This window comes from Myxine glutinosa, chromosome 6 (genome assembly GCF_964187855.1).
Source record: "Myxine glutinosa chromosome 6, kmMyxGlut1.1, whole genome shotgun sequence".
Taxonomy (NCBI): domain Eukaryota; kingdom Metazoa; phylum Chordata; class Myxini; order Myxiniformes; family Myxinidae; genus Myxine; species Myxine glutinosa.
In genome coordinates this window covers 80,159,042-80,185,761 of record NC_136266.1, presented here as the reverse complement: position 1 = coordinate 80,185,761, position 26,720 = coordinate 80,159,042, and the positions used below count along the sequence as shown (strand labels likewise).

Genomic DNA, 26,720 nt, shown 5'->3' with positions numbered 1-26,720 from the left:
TATATATATATATATATATGTATATATATATATATATGTATATATATATATATGTATATATATATATATATGTATATATATGTATATATGTATATTGTTGCGAATATGGAATTTGGCCTCCATATCCGCTTGTAAATATTCCCCTATTTTCTCCAATACTCCCCAACTTTCCCCAATCCCCCATTCCCTAGTCCCATTGCATGTAAATAACAATCAGTAGAGCCGACCTTCCCCTTATTCCCCCATTAAATGTCGTGCCCAGGTCCACCGCACCACACGTAGACAACTTTCGGACATCTTCCTAGTTATTCTTAGTCTATGTCAGTTAAGGCCTCGTCTCCATTAATTATGACTCTTCGTTGCACCAGAATGTGATTATATGGCATCAGTAGTGAGTTTAGGACCTTTCCCATACCTCCTCCCATCTTCTTCCCCAAACAACAACAATAACAACAACTACAACAACAATTACAACTACAACTACGACTACAACAACAGAGGGGCGGGGAGTGTGCGTCCTCACACCGGCTCGGTTACCCGCCATGACCATGCGCTCCACGGCGTTACCCCGAAGGGGCTGGCTGTCAGCTCCTCGTCAGGGGCGGAGCCAGTAACCCCCCCACGCACCCAATGAGAAGCAACGTGCCGATTCCATCTGGGGCGGAGCTAACGAGCCGAGGGCGTGTCACTCCCCGCCGGATATACGCGGCCCCGCGCCGGACGTGACGACAGATGCGCCTCAGCTTGGAGAGAGAAGCCACCGCCACCCCCAGCGCGACGATACCTCCCCGCATCTTTGGACCGGACCGGACCGTACTGTACCCTGCCCCGAGCCCAGGAGGACCTGGAGCCATCGATACCCGCTTTCCTGTCATCAACCCCCGTGTGAGTCAGCCGTTGTCCCGTTTGTCTGTCGTCTGTCCGGGGTTAATATAAGAGTGTGTCTAAGTGCCTGTCTTTCTGTGATTATACCTCTAGCCCCTGTAATCTGACCTTTCCGTACGAATATAATCTCCTCCGGAGGTCTTGAGAATTGAAACATTGGTGTCGTATTGTGTTATTGTAATCCAGCCGGGTGTCTTCTTTTTCTTATTGAGCCAGCATCGCGCGACTAGTCAACGTTCGGGCACAATCGGGTAACTTGTGCAGACGTGGTCATACCATAAAACCGCTCGGTAAATAACATCCAAGCCACGTCTGTAACAATTGGTTGTCAGGAGTTGGATTCGAACCTGGGACTAAATTTATTTAGCCCAAATTTTGGACACCAATTGTGTTAGTACGGTAACAATTGGTGTCGGGAGTGAGATTCGAGGCCCGACCAAATTTTGAAAAAAAAAAAACGAATAGAGGGAAAAAAAAAAAATTTGGTCAAAATTTGGAGCGGCCGAAATTTGTTTTGTTTTACAAAACCCGAATTTTGAAAGTCGCGCTATGGCGGATCAAGACGGCTGGGGTCCGGTAGGGGAGAGTGAAGCAGGGTCGGTCCAGGACCAAATTGAGACACGTGAGGAGAGCGAAACAGCGGGGGTAGCAAACGCACAAAATGGCGCCTCGCTGGTCACCGCGCCCGCGACCGTAGCAGCGCCGCCGATGGATTGGGGCCTATTTATGGAACAAATAAAGGCGCTCATGGTCCAGACAAGTGAAGACCTGAGGAATGACTTGGGAAACCAAATGGGGGTAATGAGGGACGAAGCGAGGGGTACCAGTGAGGGGTTAGACAAGAAATTTGGGAAGTTAGACAATAATTTTGAGGGGTTAGACAACGGGATAAAAGAAGTGAAAAATGGGTTAATGGGGGTAGAAAATAGAATGGCTGCCCAGGAGAATCAGATAGAGGGAGTGAAAAATGGGTTAGAGGGGTTAGAAAACAGTATGGAAGGCAAATTGAGGGACATGAGGGACCAAGCGGAAAGGGAAGTTAAACAAATGGAGCAGCAGATAGAGGGGGTCAGAATGGGGGTAGAAACCAAACTGGATGCTCACAGGGAGGAAATGGAGCAGATGAGGGTGGCATCTGGGCAGGAGATGCAAGTGATGGGAGAGGAGATCAGAAGAGGAGTGAGTGAGGAGGTCGGAGGAGTGCGCGAGGAGGTGAGGCACTGTGAGGAGCACATGGAAAAGGAGGTGAGAAAGGGGACTGTAAAGTTACAAGGGGGCATAGAGGTCCTGACGCAGGAGGTGGAACAGCTGACGGAGGGACAAAAAGGACTAACGGAGCAGGTTCAAAGGAACACTGCGGTATTAGGAGGGTTGAAAGCGACACAAAACGACATAAAAAACGACTTGATAGCGACAAAGAGGGAATGTCAGATGGTACGTGAGGGACTGACAACGAGGTTGGACGAGGTGATAGAGGTAATGGAGACGAAGGACCGGCAGGTGAGGACGCACCTGGAAACGGTCAAGGTAGCCTTAGAGGATGAGCTTGAGGAGACGTACCGGGGAATAAAAGAGGTGAAGCACAAATTAGAAGAAGTGGAAGAAGGGATGAGCGAAATTAAGAAGCGACGGAGAGGGGATAAGAAAGAGATAAAAGAGGAGATAAAAGAATTGGTCCAAAGTCTGTGTTTGGATCGTGATGATGTGCTCATTAACCGGATGAGGGATTCGCAGGTGATGGAGGAGAAGCGAAGAGAAAGAGGACCCGGTGTAAGTGGTGACCAATATGGTCGTGCGTATGATGCGCCAGGGGATTTAATAAGCTTGGGGGTCGAAATAGACCCGGGTGTTCGTGAGAGGCCACTGGTGAAGTGTGTGACAGGTCTGGTGTGCGAAAGAGGAGGTGTGCGAGAAAGTCCGACTCTGGGGTGTGTGAGGAAAAAGTGCATGCCAAGGAGTGAGGGTGTTGGCGAGAATGAGTCGGTCGTAGCGTGTGTGCGAGGGAGCACATGGAAGCGCGGTGTGGTGAGTGTTACAGAGGGTGTAACGGAAGAGGTTGTGCGAGAAAGGTGTGTGACGGACAGGTGCATGAGGAAAGAGTGCGCTGTCAGAAGTAAGGAAGAGTGTCCACCTGTGGTGAGTGTTACAGAGGGTGTAACGGGAGAGTGTGCGCGAGAAAGGTGTGTGACGGACAGGTGCATGAGGAAAGAGTGCGCTGTCAAGAGTAAGGGGGAGTGCGCTGTCAAGAGTGGAGGTGAGAGTAGTTTGAGTGGCACGGAGCGTGAGTTGGTTGTGACAGGTGAGCGAGGATGTACACCTGGGATGGAAGGATGCACACCTGGAATGGGAGAGCGTGGTTGGGAATGCACGCTGGAATTGGTAGTGAGGCACGTGGTTGGGTGTGCGAATGAGAGCACACCTGTGATTGTCACAGAGGAGGTGACCGAGGAGGGGGTGCGAAGAGGTGTATTGGTGAGGTGTGCTACGAACGAATGTGTGCCAAAGTGTTCGGTGGTCAGGTGTGTGACCAAGGCTGTGAGTGGAATGGGTGTACCTGGGTGTGTAAGGAAAGGTACGAGGAGCATGGGCACGGCTGGATGTGTGAGCAAGGAACGGGCTGCGGGGTGTAAGCGTCCAGGTGAAGCGTCGACGTTAGACGGGGTAGAGTTTAGAACGACTTATAGCCGAATCAGGCCCTCGGTGCGTGCCGGGCTTCGCGTGCCGCGAGAACCAGCGGGGATCCGAACCACGGCGGTTTCGAAAGAACCGCCGTGCGCGATCCACGCTGGGCCTCGCGTGGAACGGCCGCGTCCGGGCTCCACTAGGCGGAGCGGGCAGCTCGATAGGAAGGGTCGTCATGGCGACCACTTTCTATTGAGACGTGCCGGCAGGTCGAGATCGGGACATTGGATGGCTCCACGCCGAAGTGGTGCGTGGGATCTCGGCCCGGGTAAGCCCCCGTCCCTGCCCCGAATGCGGGACGTATCCAGCCGCTGGCACAAAACGACCCGCATTCATTGCTCGGCTGTACGAAGCCGGGCTGTAGATGTGAATTGGCGCACCGAGAGGATGTAATAAGTAGACGGGTAATGGTGATAGTGATAGTAGTGATTTGATACAAAATTTAGAAAAGTGAATAGAATTGGCAGTAAATAGAAAATTTTTGAATTGTTGGATTTGGACGAGCGAAATTGGTAGTGAGAGACCCCCGATGTGGTGGGATGGCAAATCCACCATCCCTCACAGAAAGTGGGGGCAAATGCGCACTAGCTTATGGGGTGTATGGCAGTGAAAACTAGCCCGGGTGGGTTAGGATATGGTGTGTAGGGATCTAGCAGATGACATTAGGTAACGTTAAGTTTAGTTAGTGACTGATACCTGTAGTGGGGACGCAGGTAGATTAGTATGGATGATAATGACGTGGGAGCGCAATAGTTTAAAGGGACGACTGGGAAGCGCAAGTTTCAGAAGGGAGTAGTTAGCTGAGATGATGCTGTGTGTGTGAGAATTGAACAGGTGTGATTGCACAGGTGTGCAACTGGACAGGTGTGTGGAGCAGTGTATGAGTAGTGAGTGTGTGGATCAGCGCGAATGCGCTTGGGGAGAGAAGGGTGCAGGTGGCACCAGGTGTGAGAGCACAGGTGTGCAGGTACAGGTGTGTGGAGAGAGTTGGAGTGAGTGGTACGGAGTGGTGTGCATGGTGCGAAGGTGTGGATGGGGGAAGAGTGGACCCCTTTCACGAGCACCCGGGGCGGGTAGTGTAAGTGTTAGGTAGAGGGTGCAGGTAAATTGTGGTTGGATATTGGCATTTGTGGTGCGGTTGCAGAATGGTGTTGTGAATGGGTGCATTAGTGTTGTGGAAATGGCTGGGCGTGTAGCCTGTTAGTGTGTGTAGTTGGTTGGGCACTCCACCACTGTGAGGATGTCGGCCAGGTGAGGCCGCAGGTGGGCTCTGGGAGCCGGTAGTTGTGAGTGGGTGCCTGAGGATCCCGGGTGTGGATCGGGCAGCCCAGTGCCAGAGAGGGCACGGAGTGGGGAGAGAGCCAGAGGGCCTTCCCCTGGTAGTTAGGTTAGGGTAAGGAGCAGGTAAGCTCGGAGGCAACTGCAGTGGTGGAGGTGTGCAGGTGGGTAGACCCACTGGGAGAGGTACACGTCGCAGCCCAGAAATTGTACGAGGGCACCGGGAGATGAATCGGGGGAGTGAGACCCCAAATTGAAGAGCACCACAGTTTGGCCAATGGGAATTGGTTTTTAGAACCCATAGTGTAAGAGGGCCAATGGTTTGGCCGGAGAAAGACCCCGGGTAGTGTAAAGTTGTTAAAGTCATTTAGGAGATAGTTAGGATTGATGAACCTGTCGCACCATACGCAGCCACTTACCTGTGGTGATGATGATGACTCCACACCTGTGTTTTCTTTGTTTTGTTGCAGGAAATGAGATTGCTGTGTGGATTTGTGAGACGCATCACGACGTGGATGAGACATTGGGGTGATTCCATCTCTCCCTCCCTAGGAGGGACTGATGATGAATTGGTAATGGCAAATTTTGATGTGCAGTTGGAGATGGCAAATTTTGATGAGAGTTGAAAATGGCAAATTTGATTGGTTAGGAGGGAGAGAAGACGAATTTGGTTTATGGGAGGAACGGGGAAGACAGTAGGGATGTTTGTTGATTTGTAAAGTAGATGTTTATGGGTAGTGTTGTGTTGTGTGGATACAGTAAGGGGTAAGGGAGGGGCCATGTAGGTTACCTGGTTGGGGGGGGGGGGCGTACGATAGGAACGTACCTGTCTCACCTGGTTCCCATGTGCCCCCAGTGTGCGTCACCTTACATTGCGTGCACTTTTGCGCCCTTACCACCTTACTCACTTGTCTGCTTCTTTTGTCTCCCACCTCCGAGGATCTGGCTTTGGGGTAGAGAGAGAGGAGAGAGAGGTGCTGGCTACGCAGTTGTGGGCCTGCACTTTCGCTGTTGGCTGCCTGGATCGATACACCATATGGACCGCAATGTTTGTGGCCACCCACAATGGACCGCAGCTCTTTTGCGGCCAAGCACCACCCGTGGAAGGACCTATGGGTCAACGTGGCACCTATGCCATAAAGGTGAACCACTGTTAATTAACACCACTGAAGGCCACACGAAGAGCAAGAGACACCTGCAGGGTTAGGGGTTGTCGAATTTATTTTTATTCCAATGAACAATGGTGACTGCACCGATTGGTGGTGGGGTGGTGCTTTTGATGCTGGGAAAGGGTGCTCTGCACGTTATTAAAGGCCGTCGGCCACAGAGCACTCGTGGGTTGGTGTATCGATGTTGGCAAGCGCGCTCTCTCTATGCATAACATCTGCATGTGTTCCTCCAAAAACAGGTCCTGGATCGTAGTGTAGATATCAGCGTAATCTTGTAAATAATGCTCCCTACCGGCTGTATGTTTAGTTTGAGAATTCTTTCCGGATTCGGTTATCCTGTGGGTGTGTTTCTGAGAGGAGAAGGGTGCAACGTCGCAGGGGGACATATTTACTCATTTGTGAATATCTGTAAAACTGTCGCACTCAGGGTAGAGTTAATAGTAGAGGGAACTACATTGCGTGCCACACTAAAGTAGGTAACAATTTATCGGGTCGGGACGCCCCGAGGGTAGAGAAGGGTGCAATGTTGCGAATATGGAATTTGGCCTCCATATCCGCTTGTAAATATTCCCCTATTTTCTCCAATACTCCCCAACTTTCCCCAATCCCCATTCCCTAGTCCCATTGCATGTAAATAACAATCAGTAGAGCCGACCTTCCCCTTATTCCCCCATTAAATGTCGTGCCCAGGTCCACCGCACCACACGTAGACAACTTTCGGACATCTTCCTAGTTATTCTTAGTCTATGTCAGTTAAGGCCTCGTCTCCATTAATTATGACTCTTCGTTGCACCAGAATGTGATTATATGGCATCAGTAGTGAGTTTAGGACCTTTCCCATACCTCCTCCCATCTTCTTCCCCAAACAACAACAATAACAACAACTACAACAACAATTACAACTACAACTACGACTACAACAACAGAGGGGCGGGGAGTGTGCGTCCTCACACCGGCTCGGTTACCCGCCATGACCATGCGCTCCACGGCGTTACCCCGAAGGGGCTGGCTGTCAGCTCCTCGTCAGGGGCGGAGCCAGTAACCCCCCCACGCACCCAATGAGAAGCAACGTGCCGATTCCATCTGGGGCGGAGCTAACGAGCCGAGGGCGTGTCACTCCCCGCCGGATATACGCGGCCCCGCGCCGGACGTGACGACAGATGCGCCTCAGCTTGGAGAGAGAAGCCACCGCCACCCCCAGCGCGACGATACCTCCCCGCATCTTTGGACCGGACCGGACCGTACTGTACCCTGCCCTGAGCCCAGGAGGACCTGGAGCCATCGATACCCGCTTTCCTGTCATCAACCCCCGTGTGAGTCAGCCGTTGTCCCGTTTGTCTGTCGTCTGTCCGGGGTTAATATAAGAGTGTGTCTAAGTGCCTGTCTTTCTGTGATTATACCTCTAGCCCCTGTAATCTGACCTTTCCGTACGAATATAATCTCCTCCGGAGGTCTTGAGAGTTGAAACATTGGTGTCGTATTGTGTTATTGTAATCCAGCCGGGTGTCTTCTTTTTCTTATTGAGCCAGCATCGCGCGACTAGTCAACGTTCGGGCACAATCGGGTAACTTGTGCAGACGTGGTCATACCATAAAACCGCTCGGTAAATAACATCCAAGCCACGTCTGTAACAATATATATATATATATGTATATATATATATATATATATGTATGTATGTATATATATATGTATGTATGTATATATATGTATGTATGTATATATATGTATGTATGTATATATATATATATGTATGTATATATATATATATGTATATATACATATGTATGTATATATATATATATATGTATATATATATATGTATGTATATATATATATGTATGTATATATGTATATATATGTATATATGTATATATATGTATATATATATATATATGTATATATATATAAATGTAGATATATATATATATATGTATATATATATATATATATATATATATATATATATATATATATATATATATATATATATATATATATATATATATATATATATATATATATATATATATACAGACTTGGCATTTAATATGGAATATTTTTTTTGTAGGGGTGAACTTACTTTTCAAGATGTCTTCGAACCAAAAGTTCATTGGAATTATGTTGAAATTATTCTAGATTTTGTTAATGTGACCTTTAAAAGAAACAAAATCCACATTTGACATTTCGAAACAAATAAATTGATCCTTGAAAGTGATGTAAACTGATATCGAACTCAATTCATAGACAGTACTGTGTTAAACTTCTGTACGTTTTCCAGAAGTATCTCTTTATTTTGCACATTAGCCAAAATGTTTTTTAACAAAAACAAAAGTTAAATTATGACTGGAATTACGGACAGTAAAATTACAGTTCAGTACTTCGTGTAACCCCCACGAGCATTCAGGAGAGCACGTACACGTTGAGGCATGCTGTTCACGAGATTTGCCAAGGTTTGGACAGGAATCGCTTGCCATGCAGTGACAATGGCCTGCTGCAATTCACGCACAGAGGTCGGCTGCTGGTCCAAGTGGTCGATTTGACGTGTTAATTCTGCCCACAAGTTCTCTATCGGATGCATATCCGGGGACATGGCAGTCCACTCCATATGCTCTACACCACGGTCAGCAAGAAAGTGTTGGATCATGCGAGCACGATGAGGCCGTGCATTGTCATCTTGGAAGACAAAGTTTCCTTGAAAGGCTGCATGAGCAAATGGAAGCAATGTTTCTTCCAGAATGGCCCTGTACTTGAACTGGTTCAGGTTTCCATTCAGAACAACCAGGTCAGTTTTGCCCCCTGCATGAAAAGCAGCCCAAACAGTCACCCCACCACCTCCAGCTTGGACTCTTGGCACTATACAATCTTTGTTGTAGGCTTCATGGACTTGTCTGCGCACTCGGACACGGCCATCTTGACGATAGACCAGAAATCTAGACTCGTCACTGAAGATCACGTGATTCCAGTGTCCTGGCTGCCATTGACGGTGCTCTCTGGCCCACTGCAATCGGTGCTGGTGGTGTTGTCTGCTCAGGCATGGCTTTCTCACGGGACGCCTGGCATGATAGCCTGCTTGAACCAGTCGTTGGTTGACTAGCCTTCTGGATACAGGCACATTTGTCAGTTGCTGCCACTCAGCCCTAAGCCGATTAGCTGACTTGGTACGGCCATTGCGGACTCACCGGTGCAGCTGGCGATCGTCCCTCCTTGTGGTTCTGCGGGGACGTCCTGGCCTCGGTATTAGAGTAGGGACACCCCTCTGAGCATTTCGTTTCAGGATCTTTGACACCTGACATTGAGTGATGCCATACTGCCGAGCAATAGCACGCTGTTTCATGCCGTAATTTCGTAAAGCCACCACTTCCATGACAAACAGCATTGTCGAGTTGACGGACCATCTCCAGAGGAAGCGGCAATAACTTTTGGAGACGTGCAGCAGTTGTTTTCCACTAATACAGAACGCAACAACCCTTGTATACCCGACTGTGAAGCCAATCATCAAATGCACCTGTCCGTACATTTTGCCACGCCACCTGTGATATAATCCTGTTGTTGACTTCTTGCTGCGACAGACAATCAGTGACATGGTTCTTTTATCAAATAAATCACCAAAGTGTAAAAGAAACTCACCAGATTGATATACTGAGTTAAGAAAGTAAGCCCAAGTCAAGAAAAAAAATAAATTACATATTAAATGCCAAGTCTGTATATATATATATATATTGTTGCGGATATGGGATTTGCATCCATCCATATCCGCTTGTAAATATTCCCCTATTTCCTCAATACTTCCCAACTCTCCCCAAATCCCCCATTCCCTAGTCCCATTTTCTGTAAACAACACTCTGTAGACCCGACCTACCCCTATTTCCCCCATTAAATGTCGTGCCCAGGTTCACCGCATCTCATGTAAGACAATTATAGGACTTCTTGCTAGTTATTCTTAGTCTATGTCAGTTAAGGACTCGTTTCCATTAATTCTGACCCTTCGTTGCACCAGAATGTGATTGTATGGCACCGTTAGGAAGTTTAGGACCTCCCAATACCTCCCCGCAGCTCTTCCTCACAGAACAACAACAACAACCACAACAACGAGCGCAGGGAGTGCGCGTCCTCACTCCGGCTTGGTTGGTAGGGGGTGTTGGGAGGGCACCAGGCCTTCCCAACGAGCCGCCATCAAACATGTGCTTGACGGGGTTACCAAATAGGGGCTCCCTGTCAGCTCCTCGTCAAGGGCGGAGCCCGGTAACCCCCGCACCCAATGGAAGCGGCGGACCGGCCCCAGTGGGGCGGAACCAACCAGCCGAGGGCGTGTCACTCCGCGCTGAGCATGCGCAGTGAGGGGGGGGCGACGTCAGATGCGCGCTGAGCTTGAAGCAAGAAAGACATCCCCTCCGAGCGCTGTGAGGCCTCCCCGCATCTTCTGGACCGTGCTTTATCCTGTCCCCGAGCCAAGGTGCACCTTGTGCTATCGACCTACCTGTCCCTTCCTGCCATCAATCCCTGTGTAAGTCAGCCTTGTTCCGTTTGTCTGTGGTCTGTCTGGGATAAGATAAGACGGTAATTAAGTGCCCATTTCTTCTGAGTCTTTACCTCACTGCCTTGTAATCTACCCCTTTTCTCCACCACTGTAATTATACCCTCCTCCGGAGGTCTTGAGAACTGTACCCCTTGCGTCGTTTCCTCTTTCCCAGTCGTCGTGTCCTTTCTATCATTGATTTGGCATAGCGCGATTTGGCCAACGTCTGGGTGAATCGGGTGAGTTGGGGAAGAATCGGGGAAACTGTTAGGGCGTGGCAATACCACCGCTCGGTAAATAACATCTTTAACCGCGTCCGCAACAATATATATACAGTGAAACCTTGACTTACGAGTTTAATTCGTTCTGTGACCGAGCTCGTAACTCAATTTGCTCGTTTCTCAAATTAAATTTCCCCATTAAAATGCATTGAAATGCTATTAATCCGTTCCAGGCCCCCAAAAACCACACCAATTTTTTTTGTTACGTGTTTTTAAATAAGAAAAATGTACTTTATAAATAACAAATAATGTATAAACAAGCACGACCTCGTATATACTGTACATAATAAGCGGCGTTACGCGCGCTGCTTGTAAACAAGGACGAAGCGGACAACGCGGTAATTTATGTCTTTATTCAAGCGCTCACTGTAACACTGGCGCGCTCCGGTCCGGGCTGCGCGCCCGGTGTATATCCTGAGGCCACGCCTACCCCTCGGCGTGGCCGCCGCCCACTTGGTGCGCGGAATGATGTCACCACGCCAGTGAGCTTCCGTGTCCGCCACAATGTAAAGAAATAAACTGGTTTTATTAAGTGTATTTACCTTGAAGATCAGACGAAGATGCTGGCGGAGGTGGAGGAGATGACTTTTGCCTTTCCTCGCTTTCACTTGCAGGGCGTTTCAATAAAAACCTGTCCAACGAGGTTTGTTTCTTCCTCCCTTTCAAAATGTTTCGATCGTACTGCTACGATCGTACTGCCTCGCCAAGTCGACAACACGCACACCTCGCTCATGTTTTTCGACGATTGCGTGTTTTATATCCAAGCACATCATCCTCTTCTTCTTCTCAGTACTGCCCTTGGCACTCAATTTCTTAGGACCCATGGTTAAAACTACGAAATTTTCCAAAATAACCAACATGCGAAAACAAAGCAGCAGCGATATACGGCAGAGATGCTTGCACGGCAAGATAACCACGTGACCGGAACGCTCGTTGGGCCACCTGGTGGCGGGTGGCGTAAGCTCGTAACTCAGATCTCGGCTCGCATCTCAAAGCAAAAAACCGCCCGAGCGACGGCTCGTATCTCGGAAAACTCGTAAGTTGGTGCACTCGTAAGTCAAGGTTTCACTGTATATATATTATATACACAAAGAATTAAGTTAAGCACCCCCCCCCCGTTTTTTTACAACCTCGCACATTACAAGTTTGTTGTCGTCAAAACAGTGTAATATACCCATGATATTGCTATATTTTCTGGAGAAGTGATATTATGGTCACATAAAAACATAACAATCATGCCGTTTTCAATATTTTATTCTGAATAATTTAAGGTGAAATTATTTGGGAATTTTAGGCATATTTTCACCTCAATTTAAGTATGGAGCTATAGGTCCATCACGGACAGTGTGGATGACGTTTATGTTTTCTAACGTACAGTCATTGTTCTGAGAAGACCTCTAGCGATCTTTGCGTCAATAACGTGTGTAGGACCCACGTGATCGGATCACTGACTCAACGAATCACTTTTTTTCACTTTGATCACTCAATTTCATCAATGGATAATTGCTAATGTCATACCAATCATTATTTGATCTCACATACCTTAGAATATATGCCAATGTATACATATACACAAAGAATATATATTAGGGGGTGCTTACCTTAATTCGTTGTGTAGGGGTGCTTAACTTAATTATTTGTGTATATATAAAGGAGGAGTGTCTGTGTGTGTGTATATGTTTGTCTGTCTGGATGTCCGCTTATAACTCAAGAACTACACATCGGAGAAATGTTTTAGACACAGATTCGGAATCAGCATAAAATCTCGGTGGTTATAGGCTACGTTTTATTTTAATATCAATGGTTAAAAAAAACCTCGCCACCTGCAATTCCATGGTGGTTTGTGGCGGCGATAGACGTTCGGGGTGTATTGCAATGGTTTGTCGGGTTTGGCTGTGGATCCAGAATAGCTCCCATTTCCTCATGTTCTTCCACTTTTATTTTGAATCTTCTGTTACAACGCCTTTCTTATCTACCTTATATCCCCCCGACGAGGCCTCTACATAATTTAATGCGGCAGAATTTCGTACATTTTGAGTGAAAGAAGTGAGACGAAGTTGTAGGAGGAAGAAGAGGCGCGGCCACTGTGGAGGGCCTCGATCGTGAGTGGAAATGGCGGGAATTGCGTTTGTATCGCAAAGTAAAGGATCTGCATTCATTTCTGAACTTGCATTGGTGGATTGTTATACATCTGCATTATTTTTCATAAACAAACTTTATGTTGAACTTGAAGGCTCCAAGCACGGACTATATATATATCCCTCATTGAGGTAAAAATAAAAGTACAAATCCTGCTATCGCTTGCCAAGCTAGCCGTTCCCCCCCCCCCTCCGCCTCCCCTCCCCTCTGCCTCCCCTCCGCCCCCCCTCCCCTCTCCTCCTCCCCTCTCCTCCTCCCCTCCCTCCTCCCCCTCCCTCCTCTTCTCCCCTCTCCTCCTCCCCCTCCCCGCCTCTTCTCCCCTCCCCGCCTCTTCTCCCCTCCCCTCCTCTTCTCCCCTCCCCCTCCTCTTCTCCCCTCCCCACTCTCTCCTCCCCTCCCCACCCTCTCCTCCCCTCCCCCCCGTTCCCCTCCCCCCCGTTCCCCTCCCCTCCCCCCCCCGTTCCCCTCCCCTCCCCCCCCCGTTCCCCTCCCTTCCCCTCCCCCCCCGTTCCCCTCCCCTCCCCTCCCTTTCCTCCTCCCCCCCCTTCCTCCTCCCCCCTTCCTCCTCCCCCCCTTCCCCCGCCCGGCAATGCCGGGTACTTCCCATGGCCAGCTGTACGTGGGCTGCTCGAGGGTTGGAAAACCAAGCAATCTTTATGTCTTGGCACCAAGTAAAAAAACCAGAAATGTTGTATACCAAGAGGTTTTGAGAAATTGAAAATTGACAAAACGCCATGTAGGAAATGTACTGTGATATTGCTCTAAAATATACATGTTCTTTTCATCATATATTTGTATTATTCTTATTCAACCCGGGCGAAGCCCCTCCTCCGTCTCCCCTCCCCCCTCTTCCTCCCCTCCCCCCTCCCCCTCCCCTCCCCCCTCACCCCCTCCCCCTCACTCCCTCCCCTCCCCCCTCCCCCCTCCCCTCTCCTCCCCCCTTCCCCTCCACTCCCCCTCCCCCTCCCCCTCCACTCCCCCCTCCATTCACTCCTCCCCCTCACCTCCCCCTCCCCTCCCCCTCCCTCTCCCCCCTCTCCCCTCCCCTCCCCCATCCCCCTCCCCTCCCCCCTCCCCCTCCCCCCTCCCCCCTCCCCTCCCCCTCCCCCCTCCCCCCTCCCCTCCCCCTCCCCCTCACCTCCACTCCCCCCTCCCCTTCCCCTTCCCCCCTCCCTCCCCCCTCCCCCTCCACTCCCCCTCCCTTCCCCCCTCACCTCCCCCCCTCCCCTCTCCTCCTCCCCCTCCCTCCTCTTCTCCCCTCTCCTCCTCCCCCTCCCTCCTCTTCTCCCCTCCCCCCCTCTTCTCCCCTCCCCCCTCTCCTCCCCTCCCCCCCCGTTTCCCTCCCCTCCCCTTCCTCCTCCCCTCCCTTGCCCCGCCGGCAATGCCGGGTACTTCCCATGGCCAGCTGTACGTGGGCTGCTCGAGGGTTGGAAAACCAAGCAATCTTTATGTCTTGGCACCAAGTAAGAAAACCAGAAATGTTGTACACCAAGAGGTTTTGAGAAATTGAAAATTGACAAAACGTCATGTAGGAAATGTACTGTGATATTGCTCTAAAATATACATGTTCTTTTCATCATATATTTGTATTATTCTTATTCAACCCGGGCGAAGCCCCCCTCCCCCCTCCCACTCCCCTCCCCCTCCCCCTCCCCTCCCCCTCCCCTCACCCCTCCCCCCTCACCTCCCCCTCCCCCTCTCCTCCCCCCTCCCCCCTCCCCTCCGCTCCCCCCTCCCCCCTCCCCTCCGCTCCCCCCTCCCCCCTCCCCTCCCCCCTCCCCTGCCCCCTCCCCCTCCCCCTCCCCCCTCCCCTCCCCCTCCCCCTCACCTCCCCTCACCTCCCCCCTCCCCCTCCCCCTCCCCTCTCCTCCTCCCCCCTCCCCCTTCCCCCTCCCCCCTCCCCCCTCCACTCTCCTCCTCCCCCTCCCTCCTCTCCTCTCCTCCTCCCCCTCCCTCCTCTTCTCCCCTCCCCCCCTCTTCTCCCCTCCCCCCCTCTTCTCCCCTCCCCACCCTCTCCTCCCCTCCCCCCCCCGTTCCCCTCCCCTCCCTCCTCCCCTCCCTTCCCCCGCCCGGCAATGCCGGGTACTTCACATGGCCAGCTGTACGTGGGCTGCTCAAGGGTTGGAAAACCAAGCAATCTTTATGTCTTGGCACCAAGTAAGAAAACCAGAAATGTTGTATACCAAGAGGTTTTGAGAAATTGAAAATTGACAAAACGTCATGTAGGAAATGTACTGTGATATTGCTCTAAAATATACATGTTCTTTTCATCATATATTTGTCTTATTCTTATTCAACCCGGGCGAAGCCGGGTACCTCAGCTAGTATATATATATATACGTATATATATATATATATATATATTGTTACGGTTCTCTACGCCGGCCTTCTTCCCCTTACCAAGGGGGGATTAATCCCCTTGTCTTTACTGGGCCTGGCGGAACTGAGACTTGAGACATCCCTCCCGTACACACGTGGCGTCGGGTTTCGGGACTACTTTTCGCTTGTACCTAATTCCCCGCGCTGCCCTGAGAGCTGCCCACGTGTGGTTTTGAGTACACCGATCGGATTGCGTACACGTGGTCCACGCAGTTACTTAGATATTGGACCCCGATTGGAGCGATCTTATTCGTGCCATGCTTAGTCAATGAGGAAACCACAGAACGATCGAATCAGGAAGAAAGGAAGAACAAATGGGTTTAATTATTCCCACACGTATATACAGGTTCAAGGACGAAGAGACACATAGCAATCCTTAAGCAGTCTTAACTTATCCCTTGGACAACGGGCCTGTCTCACACTCACACAGGGAATTGCAGATGGGCAGGTGTTCCCCAACGCGTTCAGAGATGGTCCCCGTCCGGCTCTCCACGGTCCCCGGCACATCCCACGAAGATGGTGGCAGGCGAAGGCAGGGACTTGTAGCGCATCTCTCGAACAAACAGATGATGGGGCGGAACGGCAGAGGGCGGACTTTAGCGTGGCTGGCGGTTACTCAGCCTTGCTCACTCGCGCGTCTCAAATGCGCTGTATTCGTTATAAGCGCGTCTGGCTGCGCCTGCGTATCTGTACCATTCGCACACGTGGCCAACTCGTCTTCTTCAATACACTCCGAACTGGTTAGCGCGCGCGTTCTCGTGCAAGTGCGTCAAGTTCATCAAGTTCTTTCGCCAATCCTTTTGCTGCAAGTCCTCTCGCGCTTATTCTGCATTCCTCTGCGAGCCCTTTATCTCTCTCTCTCCCAGCAAGTCCTCTCATACCAGTCCTCCGATGTAAGTCCTCTCGAGGGCTTTCGCGCAGCCGGTTTTATAGCTACGCCTCCCGAACCTTCTGGAACTCACCCGACTCTTCTCACCACGCCCTCTGACGCCACGCCGCCGTCACCACCCCCGAGCTCTGATTGGTGGCTCGTGCTTACCGTCATTGCTTCTGCCGCTCCACCCTCGACTCCGCCCCGACCTTCCTAGGCCTGCCTCATGTTAACTCGCCCAATTATCAACCAATGCTTAGTAAACTGGATCGAGGCTAGGGTGGCTGGAAAATCGGTGGCAAGTAGGGCCTATTCTCCTGGCTCCTACTCAACGCAGAACTAAAAAAGGAAAAGGACTAAGCTTACAAATACTAAGACATAACTATACTATCGCGAGGCTTCATGTTGCTTGTGTGACTAACTATGGGGGACAGACTTTAACCTTTATTAAACTCACTTGACAGACTCAAAACTGCAACAAGATATATATTGTTGCATCAGATATAGACGTTAACATGGACTGATTGAGCCGGGCGTATAAGATGCCCACAAATGACCAGAACGTTGTTTAAATTTGCGACAGTGCAATCAATCAGTGTTACTACGTTTCTACTTGAATCACCCAAATGAAGCCAAATCTAGCTGTGTTCATGTGGGAAGCCAGGCACAGACTGAGATGCATCATGATCTCCTTGTAGCAAAGCTATGAGTCAAATTGAGAAAAGTGAAAAATATAATAACAAAAACTGCAACCAGATCTGACCTTGAAAACCTATCTAAACTAGAATGGCACCTGGTAGAAGGCATATTTCTGGAAGGCTGAGCATTTTTACGTTTTGTATTGCACTATGAGGCTGACTCTGCAATCAATCGTACCTGAACCAAAATGTAATCGGCTTGTTCTTCTCACCTACCCAACTCATCCACCAAGTTTCATCTGCATCCGTCCACAAATTTTTGAGATATCATGCTATACATCATTTTTTTCTCTATCCCTCAATGGTGGAAAATCACTTTAAAATTTCTCGGATCCACATCTGAATCTTCACAAAAATATAATAATTTTGCCTTTGTCTTCAGACCCAACCTCTCCACCAAATTTTGGCCGAAGCCATCATCAACTTTTTGAGATATCCTGTTCATCAACAAATAAACAGACAAACAGACAAACAAACACACAGACAGACAAACAGACAGACGGGGGTGAAAACATAACCTTCGGCGGTGGAGGTGATAAAAATTTATGCAGGTTTAAAAAAGGGTTTAAAAAGTCATGCAGACCTGGACTTGGTTGATAGAATGACAGACAGATTGTTACAAGATCTTGGAGATATCGATATCGAGGCGAAAAACAACATCCCAAAAGTCAGCACAAAGACGAAAGCTAAATGGTGGTCAGAAGAGGCAACAAATATTTGATACAATATCTAAATTTAAAAAGATCAAATTGAAAAATAAAACAATATTTAAAAAGTACAATATTTAAATATTTATAACTTGAAGAGGTAGAAGGCAACAGGGACACGGACACCAGCCAAGAAGGTAGGGAGCTCGGGACTCTTTTTTTTGGATCCGTGGATGTTGTGCACATTATTTTTCTCTTCTGGATATTGGGATATTTAAAATAAAATACAATAAAAACTATTTTTCACCAATTTGCATTGTATACATTGTGTTACCTTATCTGTTTATATGTATTTCTTTCTGTCTCGCTTCTCATTTATTTTCAGGAACCCACTTCCACCTTCCACCCTCCTCAATCCCTCTCACCACCACTGCTGTCCCACTGTGTTTAGAATGATTTTCAAGTGTGCCAATATGGCACATGGACCAAGCCGTCTCCTCCTGCGTCATTGTTTCTCTTGTTGTTTGTAATCTCACTGAGTGGGTATCCAAAATTGGAGTGGAGTCCTGCCAAGGCCCAATGTATAAACCTTTATGTCTTGGATAAGTTTTGAGGACTAAGTCGTGATGTTTTGCTGTTCTTGTATCACTGAACCCTGGACAATCTCTGTTTGTCTGATGACACTGATGGCAATCGTCAGACTTGGCATCAGTTTGACTTAATTGTGTGTATACCTGCATGTATTGTCTTGTCTGAGGACTGTTTCACTTCATCTGTTGTCTCATGACAATCCTGCCATCATGCGCTCCCATCATCACCTTATGCTTTCCTTCAACCCTGTTCTTTTCTACTCTCGCTGACCACGACCCCCAATTCCCAGAACGCTTCTTTTTGTTCCTACAAAGAAGATTTGAGAGTGGGAGTACAGACCTACCAGAACTCATCATTGCTAAGCACATCAATGCTATGTGCACCCACGTCTGTACCCACCGTACCCAATCGAACCCAGCTGATCTCTCTTCACCTGCTCTTTTGCTCAAGGTCATCTGGCATCAGCTTGGAAATCAGCCAACATTACCGCTTTACACAAAAAATGTGCAACAACAGATCCTTGTAACTCCAGACCAATCAGCCTGCTCCCAATCATCGGCAAAGTCATGGAATCCATGATTGCTTCGGATATCAAATCCTTCCTCTTCTCCAATGGCTTGATCTCTGATCATCAATTTGGATTCAGACCAGGTAAATCTACTCTGGACATGCTGCTTCTGCTGTCTTAACAATGGATGGAGGTCCTTAATATCAAACAGGAAATTAGAGCTGTCTCCGTTGACATATCACGTGCCTTCGATACAGTCTGGCACCCCGCTCTGCTCACCAAAGTCTCCTCCTATGGTATCCATGGAAATCTCCACTCATGGCTTGCGGACTTCCTCTCTGGTCGTAGTCAACATGTGGCCCTGAATGGATTTCTCTCATCTCCCCTTCCTGTTTAGGCTTGAGTTCCCCAAAGCAGTGTTCTGGGCCCTGTGCTTTTTCTGTTCTTCATCAATGATCTCTCAGACTCTCTGGAAAACCTTCTCTATCTCTTTGATGATGACTCCACTCTCTGTCGCTCTGTACCTCATCCCTCAGATCGGCAGTCTGCAGCCTCCTCACTCTCTGCAGACCTGGACAAAATCACAGACTGGTCAAACAAGTGGAACATGTCTTTCAATCCTGACAAATCTCACACTCTTACTATGTCTCTCTGAAAAGACCGACTGGACAACTCTCCCATCTACTTTCTCAACAATCCTCTCCAACAAGTTCTGTCACTCAAGATTTTGGGTCTCACTATCTGCCATGATCTTTCCTGGAAAAACTACATTTCCAAGCTGGCCTCCAAAGCCAGTCACCAACTGGGCATCCTCCATCGTGCGAAGTCCTTCCTTGGCACACCTGAGCTCCTCACCACATACAAGTCTTTCATCCGCAGCTCAGTGGAATACTGTTCCCCCCCCCCCCCCCTCTGGGCCGGTGCTCCTGCCTCACACCTAGCTCGGCTTCACGCTGTTGAAACCAAAGCTTTCAGAATCATAGGAATCTCCCACAATGAAGCTGATTCTGAGGGCCTTTCATTCACTCACCACAGGCAGGTTGGTGGACTTTCTGTCTTCTACCGACTCCTCTCCGGCCTAGCTCCCCCTGCTCTGTCTGTGCTCTGTCCCCGAAATATTCCTTCAAGATGCACAAGATCTGCCGGCAACCCTCTTATGGTGAAACTGCCAAAATCAAGACTCCCTGCTCACCTTCACTCCTTCATTCCTCTTTTCTCCTGCCTCTGGAACAAACTCCCTCACTCTCTTCAATCCCACTCCCCCCTCGAGGTCTTTAAAACAGCTGTTCACCACCATCTCTTATCTTCCCCCATCCGAAACCTTGATCGTTTTTCCCCTGTTCATTTCACCCCAGATCCACTTTTTTGTAATACCGACTTCTTTCCTTGAAGTTCTAGCAGTGTCCATGTGTTTTTACCCCTCCCGATTCCCATGCCTCCTCCCCCCAAGCCCCCTCCCTCCCACAGATCTCCCGATGTCCCTGTTCTCTACTGTTGCACTTGTGTCCCTCCCTCTCTCTCCCCATATTGTCTTCCGCTCCCTTTATTATATGTTTTTTGTGATTAATGTTGGCTCTTACACGAGCCTCGATCTTGTATACAAAAAAAACTGGGTACGTTGGGTGCACATATTCGCAATTGCCGTTGATGTTTTCAGACAGTGATGACCTACCGCATGGTCGTCTCTTGTACCATATCATCACTGAAATGTATTCCCATAACAACAAAAAGTATTTGCAGATAGTCACATTTACACAGAAGTGACATTTTAATGCTGTCTGTGCTTTGAACAATTGAGCCAGTTATAAAGAACAATTCCACAACAACAAACCTTTGTCTGGTAGTCCAGCAATCCATGTCTTCACAATTTTAAAAGCAAATCTGAAAAGGAAGAAATAACCAACATCAATTCCATGCCTCAACACAATGGTGTTCAAACATTTACATACCGGTATATGGCTTATATGTTTCTGTGCCGCTCTGTACTATGTGTGCCACAGCTGGTGAAGGATTGCAATGACGGCGCGAAGCGCATGGAACGTACCGAGATGATGTGTACGTTGCAGAAGCAGTTGGTTTTCAAAATCAAGGTGAAGATCGTATTTGGTTACATACCTGAGCAGTGGAGGCTATGAGCTATTTTGTGCAAACGCGATTTTGTGTCTCTGATTTTTATAGTTAATTATAATCAAAGTAATCAAATAATGTCCCTTACAAGGAGCGTAATGCAGGAGGAGGTCATTAGAACTGTAAAGCCTGTGCAATTGATGCCACCCTATGGTTGTTTGTTCTTGCTCTATGTTTTTAAAATGCTGAGTATTAAGGAAGGAAGCAGCATGTACCATTTTAGAGTATTTGGTTTGACTATGCCATGGTCTAGTTTGAACCACCATGATCCCAGATTCAGACCGGGCACTCGCTGTTCCCAGATCCTGCTGTTCTTAGCAAATGTGAGAGTTGAGGGTGTGAGCCACATATTTGTGAAAATGTGAGACCAGAACTGTGTTTCGTTAAGGTTTAATGAACGTATTCAATTGTCTTTCCTACCCCAGCCATTCCCATTGGTGTCTTCTGCTCGTGGGCTGTGTAAACGGGGTGAACTCTGCTGGTTGAGTGACGAAGCAGGAATTTTTCGCAAGACCTACTCTAAAGTGTATCTGTTCCTTTTCAACGATGTTGTGATCATCACCAAGAAAAAAAGGTTCCATTTTTTTTTATCATTAGTTTATCATTATTTTAAATCCCACCTTGTTAACTCACCTGGATCGAAATTCAGGGGAGCTTATGCGATGGCGCATTGTCCGTCCGTCCGTCAGTCTGTCTGTTTGTCAGTCCGTCCGTAAACACTTGAAACTTCTTCTCCGAAACCGCTGATGGGATTGCGACCAAATTTGGTACAAATGATATATGTTGTGTTGTGACTAAAGTTTGTTCACGGCATTCAAAAAAATCGGGGTCTAACAAAGTTTGTTCACGGCATTCAAAACAATCGTGGTCTAACGTGGTCTACCGGGGGTCAAAGTGGATCCAGGTTTGACCCCCCAAAATAGGAATTTGCTTTTTCCTCTGAAACTACATACACTATTTCGATGAAACTTTACCACAACCTTCATCACCCATGATGTACCAAGTTTGTTCACGGCATTTAAAAAATCTGCCTTTTTGGGGATCTAAGGGGGGGTTTCCGCCCAAAATATGTATTTGGTTTCTTGTCAGAAACTATATATGCAATTCTGTTGAAACTTGACCACAACCTTAATCGCCTGTGTTGTACCAATGTTTGTTCAAGTCATTGGAAAAATTTAGACCTGGGGAGATACACGGGGTAGGAGGGTTGCCCCCCCAAAATACGTATTTTTTTGTTTGTTTATTTCAAGTCTTATGATTATGTTAGTGTGATTCTACATGCTGCCCTGTCTTCTAGCAAGCATTGAAATGGGTTTAAAATACCTTTAGTCAGTGCAGTATACTGTCTACTCTACCAGGTGAGCACCAGGGGTATTGCCCCTATGTTTATTGTTCTCTTCTGTGTTTGAAAAATCTGCATCAATCATTCATCCTTTCCTCTTTATTACCACTAGGGCATGCCCGTACTATATATATATCTAAAATTATATCCCCCCCCCTCTATTTACATGAAATGGTTTGGTCCATTCGCAAAGCCAAAGCGAACGGCTTGCGAGTACGGTGACAATCCCCCCCCTCTATTTACATGAAATGGTTTGGTCCATTCGCAAAGCCAAAGCGAACGGCTTGCGAGTACGGTGACAATCCCCCCCCTCTATTTACATGAAATGGTTTGGTCCAAAGCGAACGGCTTGCGAGTACGGTGACAATCCCCCCCCTCTATTTACATGAAATGGTTTGGTCCAAAGCGAACGGCTTGCGGAGTTTGGTAAAGAAATCGCCATAGCTCGGTAACTACTTCTCCGATTAATATGAAACCTTGAAAAGGCACATCCTCGGGTCCCCAGCAATATACCTGGCAAGTTTCAAGTATATCGGACCGGTGGTTGTCGAGAAACAGCGGTCGCATACACACACACAGACATACACACAGACATACACACAGAGATTACTGGAATTATAGATAGATGATCCTGCTTCGATTGCAACTACATTTTCTATTTTTAGAATTTCTATACTCCCACAGTGTTTTTCTCTACACCACACTCCCACAGAAATCGCACAGAAATACACTACCACAGAAAGAATCAGAAATGATTCAAAATCAGTTACTGCCACCATCCGAATAACTCAGAGACCAAGTGAATTTAAAATGGAGGAGGGCAGAGAAAAAGGCTACAGTTATAAAACAACCCAAAATATGTGCCCTGGGGATCCGTACAGACAGAACCTTAATTACATATCCGAAGGCCTCATGCATCTGAAAGGAGACGACAATGGAGAGTGGCACGAGACAAAGGAATACCGGCTCACATCAGATTGTTACCCATTGCACTAATATAGAAAACTGAAGGGGCTGTTTTTGTACCTCTGACGCGGTGGGAAAAACGGTTTTGTGCCGCACTGGTAGGCAGGCTATGCCAGCACAGTAATTTGGGTGTTGAGCTAATCTGAGATGGCCTCTGAAGTCTGTTTCAGCGGAATGTGTGAATAAATAATTGTCATAAGTTTTGTCTCATAGGTCTCATTTAGAAGCGAAACCATGGCGCCTGTATCATCCAGAAGCGGCATCGAAATGTCATTCACATTGAAACAGAAAACCAAATACTGCATTTGAGTCATCAGAAAGAACCAGAAGAAGTAAAGAGCAAAGATTGAGTCATCAGGAGGAACCTGGATAGGTTTCGGGTTTCAGCCGCTACTCCACAACCCTCAAACCCATCCAGGTGCAGCATCCACAGGTTTTGAATGAAGTGACTGGCTGGCGCACCGAGTTGATTGTGACTGGTGATTAAGTTGCTGTGCCAGATGCAGTAGCAAGTTTAGTGGGTGCTGAATTACACTTCTGGGCAAAGTGGTGCAATTTTTGGCAGATCCAACAGTACTGGCCAGTTACAGGGCATTCTGCGGAACGGGTTGCATGTCTGAGTGATCCACATTTAGTGCAATGCCTAGCGGTGTTTTTGTACATTCTGTTCAGGCACTTGTGGGGTAGTATCCAAAGATGGCCCCGTTGAGATGCCTGTTAGTGGTGTATACGTCCCTGCTAATGCAGCTTCAATTTTCTTCACGATATCCACTTCTTCCTCATTTGTATGCAGCACAAAGCTGCTGGTGGCATCATTGGCTGAGGGCACTGCTGTGCTGCTGATGCAATGCCATCTGCTGGTTAGGGCAGGAATTTAGAATTTGGCCACCATGTCTTGAAAATCCAGTGATCGTAAGTACATTTCAAACAGCTGATACCATCAGTGCCATGGGGCTGTGGGCTCTCCTGGGACCAGCAGTAATGTTGCAGGTGGAGGTAATGAAAAATCAGCCATCCTCGTCGCCATATGTTACATGCAGCAATGATGCAAGACTTGCTGCTTGTAAAAGGCAACGGTTTATTAACAGCTTCAACAGGTTATCACAGCACAGCCTTTAGGCCTCTGACTCCATGTCTCTGAGTTCCTCTCACATCAGACAAAACCAACCGTCACTCCCGTTCCGGCTGTTCCTGATGACGGCGCTGTAGTTTCCCAAACGTATGAAAGCTAAACACAACAGATGCCATCGGCAGAGTTTGGAGAGCACTCCTGGGTGCTAGAATATCAAAAGCTCGAGGTATGTCTGGAGAGGCGGTCATAATCTCATGTCTGACATCAGTTGTTGGGAGAGTAAAAGCAGCATGTCCAAGGTGGAGTGACCAATTCTGAATCCGAATTGATGATCAGAGATGAGGTCATTGGAGAAAAGGAATGATTTAATCTCCACTGTGATGATGGATTCCATGACTTTGCTGATGATTGGAAGTATGCTGATAGGCCTGTAGTTAAGGGGATCAGTTTTTTCACATTGTATGTGATGTGGTGATGTTGCCTGACTTCCACATAGATGGAAGACGAACTTGGGTAAATTACAGGGCGAAAAGGGAAGAGAGAGGAAGTGCAAGAATAGGTTTTTTAGGCCACGTGAGCTGATGCTGCTCTGTCCAGTTGCCGAATCATAGTCGAGCGTCCCCAGAAGCTTCTTCACTTTCTGAGGTACAAAAGACACAGAGTCCAGGAGCAGTGAGGAGCAACTGCGAAGGGTGTGTACAGATGGAGAGGGAGGGAAAGAAAGGGAGAGAAAGAAATGATATTTTGGAAGGAAAATTTTGGTTCCCTGAGGCTGAGGACACAAGATTTGGAAGCAAACACAGAATTTAGGCATTTGGCCTTTTTATGAGTGAAGTCAGCTGTGGTGCCATTTGAGGAGAGGGGAGGGATGGAAGGGGAGCATATTTGACCATGGAATATTTTGCCTCATGCTCTGAGTCTTTCATGTGCCTTACTGCAAACTTCAGGCATGCTGTCATGTGCTTTTTTCTCAGGGGTGGCCTCCATCTGGCCACTCTCCCATAAAGCCTAGATTTGTGAAGGGACTTCTCAGGATGGGTGGTGTGGGGGCTAGAAACTGCAGTTGTCCTTCTGGTAGGTTCTCCCATCTCAGCCACAGAACACTGTAGTTCTGTCAGGGTAGTCAATGTGTTGTTGGTCACCTCCCTGAGGTTCTTAAAGTAATATATATATATCTGTGCAGTGTCTGTCCTGTCCTGTGTTGTCCTGTCTTGTCTTGTGTTGTCACTGAACGACTTTCTCAAACTTTTGTGAAATCGTACCAAACTTCTGGTATGCACATATCTCTCCCGTCGGTATGTCCTAAGGGTATTAAGAAAAAAAAATTTCCCCCAATTTTATTATTTATTTATTTTTGGAATTTTTTCGGGAATTTTTTTTTTTCAACTTCAATTGTTTATAAAATGTGATATCACGTATATTACAAATACATTTGTGCAAAATAATTGTTTGAATTATGAGTGGTTTAAACCATGACAAAACGGCAACTCGGGCACAGTCATTTATCTATATATCTGCACATCTGGGCAGTGTCTGTGTTGTCACTTAACGACTCCCTCAAACTTTTGTTTCCGTGGTTGTGAAGTGTTTTTGATAAGGTTATGGTGGTTTTGAATCACGTGGTGGTGAGGTATTTTGAATTATGTGGTGGTGAGGTACAACACAACACAACAACTCGGGTACAGTCATTATCCTCAGCTAAAATAAGCCCGCTCCTCAGTGACGACGCGTGGTGAGGCGAGCGCTAGTATATATAGTCACGTGAAAAAGTAAGTACACCCCGTGTAAAGTTTTGACTTTTTCAATATATTTCAACATACACTCAACCCTCGGCTATCGCGCCTAATTGGTGCCGCTATCGGTGCGCGTTAGCCGAAATCGCGATAGCCGAACTGAAGAATGTATGGTAATAATTCCAATTGGTGCCAGGTCCCCCAAGTTGACCACATATTTAACCTATTTTTGCCACTTTTTTACCAAGTGTTTCTACCATATAAAGAAACATTAACATATAAAGAAACATTAAAACAAGAATCACAAAATGTAAATAAAAATAAAATGGTAAAAAAAGTACTTTTTTACCATTTTATTTACCTTTTTGGGGACGATGAGGGGCTGAGGTGGTTGGGTAGGTTCCGAGGCTTGGGTGGAGTCTTATTGACCACCCCTACGTGCCTCTAACTCGTCCAGGATTGCGTCAGCTGTAGCACCAGAGAAGCGCTCAACGTCAGAGGGCTCGTCAAAGACAGAGGGCTGTGCCTCGTTGCGACGCCGTAAGCAGGGTCGGCGTCATGGGGGGGCATTCGTGGGCCATGTCCACCCAAATGAGTTATTGTGCCCCCCCCCCCCACACCCACCCGCAGGCCAAGCCTTTGGCGCCAAACTTGCACGTCGGCTATTGTGTGTGTGTGTGTGTGTGTGTGTGTGTGTGTGTGGGTGGGTGGGTGGGTGGGTGGGTGGGTGGGTGGGTGTAAGTGTAAAAAAAGAGAGAGACTTTGCAAAATGTTTTTAAATTGGAACTGCGTTGGTGTGTTGGTTGTTAACGGCAAACTCTTATTATCAAGCA

At 47.8% G+C, this 26,720-nt stretch overlaps 1 protein-coding gene across 2 annotated transcripts in view; it reads left to right on the top strand.

Annotated features, from left to right (window-relative positions):
- Positions 1-26,720, top strand: part of LOC137429992 (rho guanine nucleotide exchange factor 26) — a 110,965-nt gene that overhangs the window by 56,619 nt on the left and 27,626 nt on the right. For both annotated transcript variants that reach the window (XM_078780039.1, XM_078780038.1), the window contains exons 11-12: positions 20,648-20,737; positions 21,200-21,348. In XM_078780039.1, the coding sequence (XP_078636165.1) occupies positions 20,648-20,737; positions 21,200-21,348 (239 nt within the window). The remainder of the gene's footprint in view (positions 1-20,647; positions 20,738-21,199; positions 21,349-26,720) is intronic.